The sequence below is a fragment of the Perna viridis genome, chromosome 13 (assembly GCF_037379345.1).
Source record: "Perna viridis isolate PV_CMFRI_1.1 ecotype Kerala chromosome 13, ASM3737934v1, whole genome shotgun sequence".
NCBI classification, from domain to species: domain Eukaryota; kingdom Metazoa; phylum Mollusca; class Bivalvia; order Mytilida; family Mytilidae; genus Perna; species Perna viridis.
In genome coordinates, this window is record NC_142457.1 from 31,562,852 (window position 1) to 31,579,046 (window position 16,195).

Consider the following 16,195-nt stretch of genomic DNA (forward strand, 5'->3'; position numbering starts at 1 on the left):
GATGCAATGGGGGAATAAGCAATGGGGGAATGGGGCAATGGGGAATAGGGGATGGGGCAATGGGGTATGGGGTAAGTTGATATTTTTTCTATACAGGAACTGTGATGCTTTACTTTGATTCTATGAGCCACGTTCCAAATGACTAAGTACACAAGCAGTTTTTGTTTATGTTGCTTCGTGATTTGTTATTTGATTTGTCTTGGTTTGTTTTTTCTATTATTCTCTTGTTTTGTTTTGGTGTTGTTCTGTTGGTGAGTGGTATTTTTTACTCTCTTCTAATATTAATGATAAATAGACATACCTGTGCTTCTATGTCATACAAACAAAATGCTTATATATATATATATATATATATATATATATATATATATATATATATATATGTTTGAAAAAAGGTGTGTTTATAATTTTGAAATTATACTATTATGTTGGTACCATGACACAGAAGGAGGGTTTGATTAATGTAAGGGTTTTATTATTACCTTTTAGGATTTAATATCAGAAAAGGGAAGATAACAACCATTTGTTTGAACTTTCTAAAATAATAGTTATATATTAGAAGAAATTAGTATATAAAATATACCGGTATATATATAAAGAGGTAATATCAATATTTTGAATGGAGTGATTACTTTTTCACTGAAAATTTCAATCAACCACATCTGCCTGAACTTATCATAGACATGTTTCTCAAAGAATAATCAATACCATAGAATTCTTGACATTAACTTGATTTACCTCTAAATGTACATGATATTATTATACTATTTATGAATCGTAAACATACCTTCTTTCTTCGTTTCCAATACCTGTACTTTCTCTTCCGCAGCTATGTAAAATAGTAAAATATATGTTGTGAATGATGAAACAATTAACAAGCAATTAAAAATAAAGTTTATATAACAAATAGCAAGAGCAATAATATTCATTCAATTATTAGTAAAAAAAACAAACGAAGTCATGATAAAACTCAGAAATCACAATTTCAATGTTGATATGTACATATATCATTAGCTGGTTTATTAGAATAAAAGATGCTTTATTCTATTTGCTCTGCAAATGGTAATCATTTTGACAGACATTCTTGTAGTTTTCCTCAAATTTTCGAAAACTAAAAAATAATATAAAAAAGTATTATTGAGTTATGTATTTGTACAAATATGCATCAATTTCCTGCTTTTTGACTTCCAACTTAAAAACGCTTTCACCAAATACTATGACATTTTGAATTGTTTAATTCTTTCAATCTAAGCTTTTGATTTTAATTTATCATACCATACAGAGACAAATTCAGGGCTTTATGGAAAGTAATTTGTCAATCGATCTGTTTATCTGTTCATGTTATTAAAGTATTATTAAGTTGTTTTGATAGCTTCCATTCTTGTCAGAATGGTTATTGTGTTTAATTAATCACAATCAAAATTTAAAGCTGTATCAATCTTGAATATTGTGCCTTTATGTGCCCTTTTTGTCTGGGAGTGATCTAGTTCACCAATCAGAAAACTACCATTTAAGCTACACTAAAAGTAACCATTAATGCAGAAAGGAGAATTTCTTTTTGAAAAATTTGACTGAAAAGTAGTCATACGCGACTCAAAGAAGTTCTATCCACCAGGTGGCGCTAACAATTTGGTTGGATATCACAAGAAATAAAGAACAATAATTCTTGTCAAGAATTTTGGCCTTAAGTGAGGAGCTAGGAAAAAATATAATGGAAAAAAATCAACCAGTGAAACTTTAATTTTTGAATTGGATCAGTAAATATTCCAGATATATTATTCCGCTTAGTGCCTTCTGAGGTTTTTATCTGTGTAACCAGAGTGGTCAAGTAGTTCCGATTGCTAGTTCGCCTCTGCAATGTTTTTTCTCTACATCCATTTAGCTAAATGTTTTATATGCTCAACTAGTAGTATTGTTGATGCTTTGTATTTATTTTGCTCTGTCATTTTGAAATTTGGAGCAATAATGCTGTTAAAATTGTAATAAGATTTTATAAAGAACTAAAAATGTTGTGTTTGTTTCTGAAGTAACTTATTCATGATTTATTGAAAAATAATTTAAGACAACGATCTTGATATCGACATATTGATGAGAGAACAGTCATCAAACCAGAAAATCTTGAAACTACAGAAAAACAATTTGGTGTATTTAATTTTACTATGTCTCACATATGTGTTAAGATCAGTTCTTAATTGGATTATTATTGAAAACAGCAAGCAGGGTCCATGTGAAAGAAACAAATTTTCTTAAAAACCCTTTGTTGAACATGTCTTTGTTTAGTATTTGTGTCCTAAGATGGCCCATCAAAAGATTCATATATTTGTTTTCGGCAATAAAAAACTTCAACCTATTTCCAGTGTAGATCAAGGTTATGATACTGGAAACTGTTCATTCCCTTATTTCCAGATTGATTGATTATTAGGGTTTAACGTCCGTGTACCAATATTTCCGCTGTATTCAGGCGATCCCTTTTTTCATAAATTATATTGAGGACTTAGTGGCACCAACCACTTACTATTTGCCCTTATATTACAATTGTTTGCCTGCTGTACCCAAAAAGGTCATATATGACATCTTAAAGACATTGCTGTTAAGTCTATTGCAGACGTTAGCGAAAGGACGTTGCAATATACGTCTGTAAAAGACGTCTATGATAAGAAGTTGTTATCGCAAAAAGACATCAATATGATTTGCAAAAACAATGAAAAGAGACGTTATTGAGACGTCTACAGATAACGTCATTACAATGTGATAGCAACCAGTTTTGCCTGCTGGGAATCGTATAAATTTAAACCACTTCGAGAAATAAATGATAAACAATGTCCGAGATATTAAACTATTACATGCATGAAGACTTTCAACATTGAGACGACACCACTTTTGTTCGAAGATTACATAGAAATATTTCATTATGTTATGACTTTCTACATAAAGTAAATTATATCCATATTCTTAGATTTAAACTGTTCCGATCTCGATCTTCAATGAACATATAGATTTCACTCATTGTTTGCGGAACGTTACTCCTGACAAGTGTATAAGTACCAGTGAACGTAATATAAAGTCCCTGCCAATACAGAGGATACTATGAACATATTTATTTTTTAGTGGTTTTTGATAATTGGAATTGATAACCCTTAAGAGTTTCGTGCTGAACCTTTATCGAGTTCTAAATATTTTTGGTAAAAATAAATATTTTAACTGACCTATAAAAAATTGTCCGTACCAGAAAAGCTCCCTTAAACTCGCCTAGGGTCAACTATTTTATACTGTGTACTGTGTCGAATTCTCCATGTCAATTGTTTTATTTCAAAATTCGTAAGACAAAATAAATCAATAGCTTTACAATTATTATCGTAGTCATACACCTGCATGTCAATCGTAATGCCAACCAAGATTAAAAAAATGGCCGCTTCTGCCATGCAGACTTGAATATGAAAAAAAAACATGAAGCACGTGAAATACAGAAATTCGTTACATGTAAGGGTAAAATTGCACTAGATAAAGGTGTAATGGCTTACTGATAACGATTTGGTATCATTTGAACGTGTACTGTAGTTACCCTATTTTTTAGAATTCTCAAAAAAACTACATTTTGTTTTTAAATTACACTATATTTGATCAGTGGCACTTCAACATAACATTAAAAATATGAAGGTAGTAAAACATCAACTTCTTGGCCAAGTGTCAAGCCTATTTATGATGTAATAACGAAAAAAAATAACAACTGACATGTTTCTTTAATGGAACCTTAAGCAAGCACTGCTATGAAGTCCGAAAAAAACAGAAAAAAATCAGTATTAAAAGCTAAACAACACGTCACTAATTTAACAACAGTAAAAATTAAATGATAAAGATTATATACTACTTACAAGAGGTTTAAAATTTATTCCTGACCCTGAATGCAAAAATGCAAAGCAGCAAAATATGAAAGATTTTGACGAAAGAGATGTAAATTTTTATTCCATATGAATGGAAATGTAAAAAACATCCGTTCACTGGGACGACGGATTATACCCGGGGCTTGCTTTCATACGTTATATTATGTTTAAGAGTTTATTTATCTACCTATCAGTCAGAATATTTGAAGACAACATATCTGCACTCGAAATAAAAAGCTTCCGAGAAAATGTAAATATAGCCTTTACGAAAGCCGAAAAAATCAGAAAAGTTTGAGACTTGACAAAACAAACTAAATCCAAGAAGGTTATAGACAGTTGAATATGCCGCATTAGGAATAAATTGAATATCATAATTTAAACACCTCACAAAAACAATTATGAATTATGTTACATCTATGCATGCGAGAGTATGCTAATACTATTGATTACCTAAGGGGTGGTTAACTTAATGTTTCCCATCCAGGAAGTATTTATTTACTACCAAAGATACACCACAGATGTCCACAAAATCATAGTCGACGGCTATAACACAGATAATATAATACCACCCGGTATCATATGTATCATATCGCAATCAGCGTCGATATTATAGAGTATTGTTGATTACTTTATAGTAATATAATTTATTATTTAACAACATACTTATATTAAACACACTGCAACTTTAATCAATATCATTGAAATGCTAAAACCATACATGAAAATTATGTTTACATTTTATCTGCACAACATTTTCGATTTCGAAAACAAATTAGATTTAAACAAATAGGAACTTCTATAGGTTATGTATAAAATATTTGAAAAAAAAATAATAGATCAATTTGACCACAAAGATCAAATTTATTATTCAGAGCGTTATCATGGTGATGAATGTTTGCAGTTAAGTTATGAATTATATAATAACGCAAACAATTTTCATAGATTTGTCAAGTTCACATACAATGTCTAAACATCTAAGATATGAAAACATAATTCAGACCGGTAGATTCATCAAGCGTGAATCTATACGCAACATCCGTATCACAAATAATAGACAGGACTGGACAATATCTTTATTTCAAAGACAAATTAACAGACAGGGATACAATGAATCGGAAATAGAGGAACAAATATCAGAGCCTTTGGAAGTTAAAAGTGTGTTGATTTACTGAAGGAAAAGGAAGAGACTAATGAAAACAAATTTAATCTTGGGTACTAGATACAACCCGTGTATACAGAAATGAAAAAAGAGCATTCTGAAATATTGCATTTACTAAGTTTCAATGAAACTTACCGAGAATTATTCAAAGAAAGCCAATGATTGCATAAAGAAAACACTGAAACATGGGAGACTATCTGACGTCTAGAAAATTGAAATAAAACTACCATTATTTCCATAAATATTATTAGATTCAATGAAACTATAAGACAAAACATAGTCAAAGGTAGAAGCAATATCGATTAATCAGAAATCAGATATTTATTAATGCAAAAGGGAACTCTAGGAGGTCTTCCGATAAGAGCAACCTAGAAGATCTTTTTACAATAACAAAAATTAGCCGTCCCACTTGACAAAAGGCAATTAATTGCCGAAATACTAAATTAGTATCGGGCTCAACAATAAAGTATTACATGGAGCATTGGTGTCAGTTACATTAGTAATATAAGAGACGATTTTTATTATGTTTTGTAAAATAAGTTATCTCTATCTATTTAAAACATGAAATAACATGATATGACTTAGTAAAAATGCTCATTAAAAGAAATCAGTCAAAGGAATAAGGTAACAGATGACCATGAGCAGCGACTTTGGTAGCGGTCAGCAGTCTATTTTGATAATAAAAAAACTGATGGATGAACACATTGCCAGATAAAAATATGCAAGTTGATGATGCAGTCCAATAGTTTCTGTACCGTTGTACAGTAATGCCCAGAAAACTTGTATTAAGAACAATTTGCACTTCCGTTTGTCTACAAATCGACTGAATAAAGGCTAATTTTAATAACGTAGTATGAAAATATATCTTTTTTATATTCTAAATTGTGTTTAGCTATCGTTTGAAAAGGAAACAGGAATATTTACATATAGATGAATGAGAAAAACGTCAGCAATAGTTGTGCTATATTTGTGGTGTAGTTCAAACGGATAACACTGATATTTGAATTGACATTATTCTTTAATGTCGTTGAAATTGATTCATAACGCCCCCCTCACAATGAACACAATGTAGCAGAATTCAAACAATGTTTATAAATAATAAAATTTTGCAATATTATTAAATTGTCATCATATTAACATACATGATAAATGACCTATACAAAGTGCTGTTTAAAGAAGATGCTCCTTTTTGCCCAATTTCAGTCCCTTTTCAATTCCTGGGCAAGTTATATACCTCGTGGTACCATTTCATACAAAATCGCTTATTTTTTTTTACGTAGAACATGTTTTCATTGCCTAATTGTGTCGCTAGTTTGAAACTTACCGAAAACATCATTGTCAAATTCTATTGTGTTGTAGCAATGAGGACATTCTACTACGATAAGATCAGTCTGAGAAGAAATTGACGTCTTTGTTTCAAACTCTGCTGGTTTTGCCTGATTCAGGTAAGAGACGCTTTCTTCACCTCCTATTTCTATTGAATCTAGAACAATGATCAAGAACACTTGATACATGTAACATAAAAACGTTTACAAACCACATAAATATTGCTCGACGTCATCCTTCCTTATTATTTTTTTTATTTGGTTATCTTTCAATTCCTATTCCTTTAAAGAAAATAGCAGTAATATTTTGTCCGTTAAAATAAGAAAATACGCAACATTGTTTGGATTTAGTCATACTATACTCGACGTCACATACAACACATTTTCGAATTAGAAGCTCTACTTTTTAAACCGTCGGGACTTACCGCTAGAGTTGTCTCTCTTTTATTTAATCTGAAGAACGTTCGCATATATGCATGATGTGTTAGTACCAACGAGTCGCTTATTAGCTTAAACCATGCGTAACAAATCCTTACGGGAAAATCCCATACTAATATCCGCCATGTTAGTTTGTTTTGATTTGTTTACAAACGAAGTTAATAAGTTCCCGTCGAACTTCGGTGACAATCGTCTGCTTGATCAACTTCTCGGTATTGTACGTTGTTCGCGTAAAATAAATCCGAGATATCCGAAATAACGCCGAAATGCATTCTGGGTTCTTCGGTTTTGGACCAACCATTTAAACGTAAACAACATCTCCTAGCAACCGGATCACTGTAAACATGGCCGACTTCTTACAATGTAAATATTGGCACAAAGAATTAAAATCTGACCGGAATTTAACGATTCAATGTTTAGGGAGAAGCCGTTTGGCTAAACGAATGAGCTAGTCATTTAAGACAATTTAAACGACGGTAGGTGTCAATAAAGTCGTAAAAAATATTTTTATTCAAAGTTTAACAATATCTTAATTATGTGACGCCGAGTATAATGGTATTTTGTGCAACATGAACTCTATTATCATTTTTAAAAAAAATTTTTACAGGTACACTTCAATTTATAATTAACATCTAATCAAATATGACATTTTAAAAAAAAATATGGTTCAGAAAAAAAAGTGTGCAAACATTTATTGGCCTGTTGTAAAATTCAAAAGAAAACCTTATAGGTACATAGAACGCATATGCTCGAAATTTACCATAAATGTACACTACATTTTAAGTTACACATTATAAGTGGAGGTATCTATTGTGAAAAATATGCACAATGAGATAAAACACATTGGTATCATATGTTGTCGTCATTAAATGTTATCATGATTAAAAAAAAACCTTATTACATTGAAAATCCTTTTTTTTTATAAAATAAAAATAAATAAATACAAACCACTGTGCTCCTGAAGAAATGAGAGAACTATTTCAACATGACACGTTGTTGACGTATCAAACTTGCAAATGTCAACCATTTTTGTCAGGAAAGTTTTGATGGCTGATTCAAATGTTGCTGGATTTTCTAAGATTGAGGCAGGCACTGATGTTAGCAGATATAATGACCCAGTTTTGACAAATTTAACTTTGAGAGGTAATTCCTCTGACTTAGACTTATCCATTAAAGTTGCTTCGACTCCTTCAACATCCCAATTTGCCGGAGTTTCTATCTGCCACAAGACTTTGCCTTCACCTTTAACAATAAAGCTAATAAATAATAGTGTGAATGCCTTCATTTTGTATCAAACGTACTGTAATGATCTTGTCTGTGAATCAAACTAAATCCACTTGATACATGTGGTTTCTGCTTACATGGTGTGCAGAATAACTAGAATGATTTTAATTGTAGTAAATGCAAAACAACAAAAACATAAAAGATACCTTAAGAAAGATCATTTTCTTAACAAATTACATTTACACCTAGCAAAACGCAATAATCCAAACAGCATTGTTTCAAAATCAAATTGACCTAAAACCCAAACCAGGGAATAAGTGATGGTTTGTTCTATATTTTAGTTATCAACTTGTGGAGTACTGTAATGTTCAAAAATTCATTTATCATCTTCACGATATACTTCAAAATTCTATAACTATTCTTACCTCGTAGTTTGATGTTACTTTGTGGAATAAGGTTGAGTCTTGGATACTTCATTTCGAAGTTTGCGTTTCCAATTGCTTGTAATATTATCTCTAGAAGGGAAACACACAAATCATAAACAAGCAAAGTGAAATGAACATTGAAAGAACAATTACTGCAGGACTTAAAAGAAAGATATAGAACATTAAACACTTCTATATTATCTAAGCTTGACTTTTAATTTAAACACGAAGAAGAAAATACATTTGCAACTGTAAGTAATATTTGCCCAGTATTCAAACAGCATAAAATAACTTACATCCTGCCATATCAGTATCCTTGTCTGTAGATAAAAATGAAAGCAAAAGTTGTCACAATTGTTTTTTAATGGACGATTGTGTGATACCTGTACTGTTCTGTTGAATTTCCTGAATGGTTTTGAATCCCTCTGATAGTTTATTTTGAAAGTCTGATGACTGTTTATCAAGCTGCGCACAAACAATATCCGTAATTGCGTTCCTTTGATGAAGGCAATCGTGTTTGAAACTATCAAAGTCAGCTTTTGATGGTAGCTGGTTTACATCCTTAAACAAAATTCTAAATTGCACAAATATCAAAATGATTGACAAAATTGAAATACTGAAATTCCATATAAGTAAATAAAAAGAAATAGTACAGACTTAATCAACATTTTTTTATATATATTTGGAGAGAATAATACGAATACAGCAAACGGTTTTATCGACAATCTGCAATCATAACTTTTGTTTAAACCTACATAATTGTTTCGTCTCGTTATGTTGCCATTGTTTTGGGTTTTTGTCTGTTTGCTTTTGTTAGTTACTTTTTTGTTTGTTTTTTTTTCTTGACTTTTTTTTTGCTTTTTGCTTTTTGTTTTGTTTTTGTTTGTTTGTGTTTGTTTTTTGTCTTGTCTTTTGTTTTTGTTTGTTTTTGTTTTTGTTTTTGTTATTTTGTGTGATAGTTTGTTCATACTTGTTTCCTTAGACTGTCGGTGGCAAAAGACAAAAATACGTATGTATGAATTTTACCTCAATCATTTTCTCCATTTTTTCCAATAGTTCAGAGGTTTCGTCACTGCCAATAGCATAACTTCTATGATGCTTAAACTCGGTTTTAATCATTCTTTGTATATGTCGCTTACATGTAAGAGACATAAGGGATGACTCTAATTCTGTCCACATCTTGTTGATCACGTAGGTTGTATAGTGGTTTTTTGTCCAAATATGACAAACGTCATTTCGATAGTCTCTTATCTTTTTAACACACGACATCTCGCTTGAATTTAATGACCCTGTTGTTGTCAACATAAAACATAAAGTACTGATATCTAAATTATCCAGAGTTATGTTCTTTGGAACGTATTTATGAATGCATATCTGATCTACTTTTCCTCTCTGCCTAGTCTCATGTCCTGGTTCCTTGTTTCCCGTGACATCATACAAACTTTCGAAAACATGTTGATCTATTTTGTGTATTTTTTTACTCATAAGACAACCTATAGCAGAACAAGCACATGATGGCGTATAAAATGTTCCAACCTGATGGTAGAATGAATGTTTCTTATCTTCAAGAAACTGCTGCAAAGTCCATCGCTTTGGTTGGAGAAGTTTTTCTTCCGACACGTCTATTATTACATCAGTAACTGTTTGCACATAGCATTTGAAAAAGCGAAGAATTTCATCTGATTTGGAAGATCCCATTTCTAGATAAAGGATTTAGCATGGGCCTGAAACGATATATACATCTGCCTTATTTCGTTGATGATAAAATTAAAAAGACGTTCTCATAGTTGGATCAATTCGCGTTTCAATCGTAATTCACGATCCCAATTAAAGGATAGATTGTTCAAATAGATTCATGTAACTAGAACAAACAGGATTCAGGGTGAACAGATCCGGACTGGAGTGTGGACATACCATCCAACACTTATACAACTTTGAATTTTGTTTGTAAACAAACGTTTGACAGATAAAAAGTAGCTGTAATTCAGTGAGTTAACAAGACGCTACTATGATAGATCGATCAACTTTGAAAGAGTCATAAAAACGTGTTAGTTTGATAAAGCCAGTGTATTGTTCGCTTTATCGTTAATTAAAAAAAAACAGAAACAAATTTTACACATAATACCAAAAGTACATAAAATGTTCATTATGCAGACCTTAACTTTTGGGAGTATTATGATTTACATGTAATACATTGATCGTACAAAACTTATAACAGTCATACATGACAACAACATTTTTAAGCCATATTGGTCAGTAGAAGTTAACTCAAGTACTATAATTTGCAAATGGTTAATAAGATACAAGAGCGCAATTATTCACAATGCTGTTTCCTTATGGGGGTCCTCACTTCTACTGAAATTTAAAAATAAATCCGGGTGAAATTTCTCTAATATCACTCAATGCTGCTAAAGTACACCTTTATAGTTTTAAAATTTTGAAATAAAAACCACCATGCGACATTTTTGTCCATACATTAAGGCTAAAAAGGGCTACTTTTTCAAACATCAATTATTCAGTAGCCATTCTAAATTCTAAGTGCCCCATAAAATACACATATATTGAATGCCAGCTTTCAAATTCGATATTTTTGGTTCCTTACTGTTCGTATAATGTTTTCATGAAAATATCTTTGTTCATTATCCACTAGTCATAAAAGTTTCTATATTATCTCCTGGGCTTAAACATAGATCACACATTCATATTTGTTTGTTTGTTTCGTATTTTATTTCGAATTCATAGTATCTTTTTGTGCTAATGTTTGCTATTTTGCTACTTTCTAACCTGTTTTTATTTTAATATCAATTGTGTGTTATTCCTTTACTTTTTTTTTGGCTCGTTTAAAAAAACAACCTTAGAGAAAACATGCACCTTGCGTGACATTACATTTGAATCTGTCCTTGAACAATATGTCAAGCTAATGAAATAATGACTTTACAAGTAACTAATATGTTATTAGAAACACGTGCAAAACATTTAAATTGTCATAATCTTTGAACAGACGCTCTGAACATATGTAAACTCAAAATTATAGGCTTATTGAGAAGGTCATTTCGTACGCTGCATGTATGCTACAGTATACATTTATCGTTTTCTAAATGTCAAGGCCTGTAGTTTACAGTTTCTAGAAGGCTTTCTGGCACTCTATGACCTTTGATCGTTGATGCAAATGAGAGGTCACATGGACCAAAGATCACTGATGAAGGTCCAATTTCTCTACAACTTTCGGTTCTTGAAGTATAAATTTTTAAAATTTTAGTATGATTTTTCAAGGACTCTCGTACGGTTTGATAACAAAATACAAATTTATGTTTATTATTTGGTCGTCTGCGTATGTACATGAAACCGTTTCCAAATTTATTTTATCAAATATGTTTTTTAAGATATGAGTGATTGCAAGAAATTGTTGTAAAGGGACATAACTCTTAGAGATGATAATGAAATCATCATCAAAATCATTTCCTAATTGAATATGATGTTATCTACATGTTTACCAAAAACGGTCATGATATCTTGAAAAATGAGTACGGGGGACCATGTAGAAAAATGGCCAATTAAAGGAAGATTACTTCTACAAACGGATTTTGACAGGGTCGCCTAGTAAAAGTACTAAATAAGTCCTATCGATGGTCTACATTTGGTAATGATATCTTGAAAGATGAATAGGGGGACCAAGTAAATTTTGCAAATGGAGAAAAAATGAAAAAAACCTAGTATATCAAATGTCAAAGCAGAGGACGCTTACCCAACCGGTGCACCTGATCAATGCTCCCTGTTTTTAGTGGAGTCCGAGTTGCTCATTCCTTTTTGTTACTTTGTATGTATGATTTTAGTTACGTTATGTGCATTGTTGTGTATGTCTGTTTTCCATGTCTGGTCTTTGTCCCTGGATTACATTCTTTTGATTACCGCCATAACCATGGTTTCCTTAATTATTCTTTGTTAAACATTTCAAAGGTCTCTCCCTCAAAAACTATCTCTTTGTAATATAAACGTAAAGACATTTGGCTTCATGGATAACATGCTACCTTCTACAAAAGTTTTTATTTTTTTTTTGCATTTCGTAACCTACTCAAATGGAACTGTCGGTGTTTCCATCATGATTTTTGTAAATTAAACTTAACTATTTAAAATACTTTAGTTTTTACACTTAATGACCTCATCCAACTCATTTATGTCGGGAAAAAATATCGATATTTCGAATGTACGCTTCAAGACCTTTCATCTGATATGCAACAACCTTACCTTCTAAGAACTTTACATTTTTGCACTTAATGACCTACTCTTCGAACATGAATGAATTATCGAGGTAGAAACTCTGATTTGTTTTTTAATGTACTCATTTAGACCTTCAACATGATATATCACATGACCCCCTTCGACAAAGTTAAAAAAAAATGAAGCAATATCAAATTTATAAATATGTGTTGATGAAATATACATAATTTTTGGAAAATATGATAATTTTATGTTGTTGTAGTATCGTCGGTTTGTTACATTGGTCCTTAGTATTTTGTCAAAACTTACTAAGCAGATCTATCAATCTTTGTAATGATCATTTGTGTGTCGGTTGTGGATTTGAAAATATATACCCCCGCGCTAAAAACGTATAATTTCAATAAATCCAAAACTAGACAAGATATCTCAAATCTGAAAACTGTATAATAATCTTCAGAACATATGCAACAAAATGCGATAACAATATGGGCCATAGAAAAGCTCATTTTGAGCACAGTGATTATTGAAATATGAAGCAAAAACAACTCCAAAACCGAAAGTCGTATAGAGACATGAAACTACCACTGTACATCTCAGAATACCCTGACCTTGAAAAAACTTACAAGGTCAAGGTCACAAACCGGATTCTGCAAAACATTTAAATTGTCATAACTTTTGAACAGGCAGTCTGACAGTTGTAAATTTTGTCTCAAAATGTAGGGCTTATCGAGAAGGTCATTTCATACGCTGTATGTATGCACTTATCTCTTATCGGTTTCATAATGTCACTGTAGTTTGCAGTGAGAAAGCTTTCTACCACTCTATGACCTTTGACCTTGGATGTAAATGTAAGGTCACATGGACCAAAGATCATGGATGAAGGTCCCATGTTTCCACAACTTCCGGTTCTCAAATATAAATTTTAAAAACTTAAGTATGATATTTCAAGGGATATAATTCCTGTATGGTATAATAAAATATATGTTTATGTTTATTCATTAGGTCTGCTTATATACAGGAGACCTTTTCTAGACTTAGTCTATCTATTATAGTTTTCAAGATATCAGCAATTAAAAGAAATTATTTTAGGGGACATAATTCTTAAAGATGATAATGAAATCCTTAGCTGGGTCATTTCCTAACAGAACATAGTGACATCTACATGTTCACTAAATACGGTCATGATATCCTGAAAAATGAGTTCGGGGACCACGTTGAAAAAAAAACCGCAAATAAAAGGGTGATAACTTCTACAATGAATAATGGAATTCTTCACAGGGTCACTTTATAAAAGTCCTTAATGAACTCTATCGATGGTCCAAATTTGGTAATGATATCTTGAAAGACTAATTCGGAAGAGCTTGTCAAAAAAATTTTGCAAATAACGGAATAATAATAATAAAACAAAAACAAAACATTATAAAAACAATATTTTTTTTGCCATGTAGGGAAAGCCCTTAATTATAATCATTTCACAACAAATCAAAATTACCTCATGTAGTATTGAGGGTAGCAATATATACATTATATAAATTCCCAAAACCTGAAGGGAAGATGCCAAATACATCTTTCTTTTTCCAGCAAATGAAGTAAAATCTGTTGTTCATCTATCAGTTACATATTCAGGTTATATTTCCGTTTCACCTACTTCACTGGGATCTCCATCTATTATTTACGACACGAAATTTACATTTTATGTAATCGTCCATGTAAGGAAATGAAGACAATATTTGAAACTTCCAAAACGAGATTTGACTGGTGAAAAACATGTCCGACAAAAAATATAGGTCGCCCCATCTCGAATTTTCAACCTATGATTTCTAATACCAACATGGATAAATAATCGTAAAGTTTGGGTTCAATTATATTGATATACATGTAAAGTGAAACTAGCTGCTTTTTTTTTTTTTTTTTTTTTTTTTTAAATATATCGAGAAGTCCTAATAACTGTCAATGGGCCGGAAACAATACCCTCACGAGAACGTATATTGATTTATGGTTACATTATATAAGGAAATAACAATACATACCAAGCTACATTAAAAAATAAAAATATATATCTATCTATAAGCGATAGCAGTTGATTGTTAGTCAAAGACTAGCCAATACAAAAACCATGACACAATTTGAGCAGTAATTTATCAGGTACGGATCATAGTGGGTAGTACAATGAACTGAAGTAGTACTTTGTGAAGTAGAAGCTAAATGGAAAATAAATCTTACTTTTCTGCACAGAATTGTCCCTGTAGTATTCCCAATTAGCACAAAGTTAACTTCCTTGGAAAGCGCACTGTTGTTATGTTTTTTACTTCCTAGTTACAAACACGGTTGGTTGACCTCTCAGTGGTATTTTTAACATAGTTAAATGAAGGAACATAGAAGATAACTAGCAACCTTTAAAATACAGGGCATGAAAGAAATTTGAAATGAGGGGCTTGAAATTAATTTGAATATCAATTCTTATTACAGTTTCTGACATTAGACATTTGTGGATCCAGGGGATGCCGGTTGCATACTTTTGTGTATAAATCCGTGAATTTATAAAATGTTTTATCAAGAACTTTTTGCTCCCTTCTCCCTTAGATTATTTCTCTGTATCCGCTTCAGTTACATAGTAGTATGTGAAATATAGCATGTTCAGCAGATTTAATCAGATTCGTTTTTTGGGGAGTGCAAAATGTAGGGCCGGGAGCAAGCTGTTTATTTTCATGAAATAGGAGGTTTCATTGCATATACAGTTGTTACTTTTAGAAGAACCCCTTCCGGAATAAAAAGAAATTGTAAATCCCTTTAATTTGGTAGAAGGCCATTTCGTATTGTCCTTTGAAGAAGGTCAGTTTATTATAACAAGTGTTTAACTTCTAAAAATGTTACTGTCTAATGCTTTTCTACAATTTGCAGTGACACGTGACAGTACAACTATCTTTGAATTTTCTGTCAGTCGAGAACACACGAATTAATTGTGTTTGTTTCTGTTAGTCGAGAATACTTAAATTTTGAGTTATGTCAGTGTCTGTCAGAAGAAAATACATCGAGCAGTACATGTCAGTTTCTGTCAGAAGAGAATACACAGATTTGTGTCGATTTCTGTCAGTAGAGAATACACCGAGCTGTGTCGGTTTCTGTCAGTAGAGAATACACCGAGCTGTGTCGGTTTCTGTCAGAATAGAATACACCGAGCTGTGTCGGTTTCTGTCAGAATAGAATACACCGAGCTGTCTCAGTTTCTGTCAGTAGAGAATACACCGAGCTGTGTCGGTTTCTGTCAGAATAGAATACACCGAGCTGTGTCGGTTTCTGTCAGAATAGAATACACAGATTTGTGTCAGTTTCTGTGTATTGAAGTGTGACAAACATTATATTGAACAATTGCCTTTTTTTTATCTGTGCACATTTCATAACAAAAATCTCAAATATTTACTGATATCACAGTGATATTTTTGTTGCTTATAAAATAACCATTAAATGTGCATGTATTTACACAATTGTTGGTTAAGTTTCTTTTCTTTGTAAATTTCAAACAAA

At 31.6% G+C, this 16,195-nt stretch overlaps 1 protein-coding gene across 2 annotated transcripts in view; it reads right to left on the reverse strand.

Moving 5' to 3' along the window:
* The window catches only part of LOC148600330 (uncharacterized), a 53,325-nt gene extending 38,317 nt beyond the window's left edge, over positions 1–15,008 (reverse strand). The window contains exons 1-7 of one of the 2 annotated variants that reach the window (XM_088557106.1): positions 14,894–15,008; positions 9,479–10,176; positions 8,836–9,013; positions 8,453–8,542; positions 7,752–8,045; positions 6,365–6,523; positions 788–829 (exon numbers count right to left, since the gene is read on the reverse strand). In XM_088557106.1, coding sequence (XP_088413232.1) covers positions 788–829; positions 6,365–6,523; positions 7,752–8,045; positions 8,453–8,542; positions 8,836–9,013; positions 9,479–10,150 — 1,435 coding nt within the window. In that variant the 5' untranslated portion in view covers positions 10,151–10,176; positions 14,894–15,008. The other variant, XM_088557107.1, reaches the window with a different exon arrangement.
* Between the last annotated feature and the right edge of the window lie 1,187 nt (positions 15,009–16,195).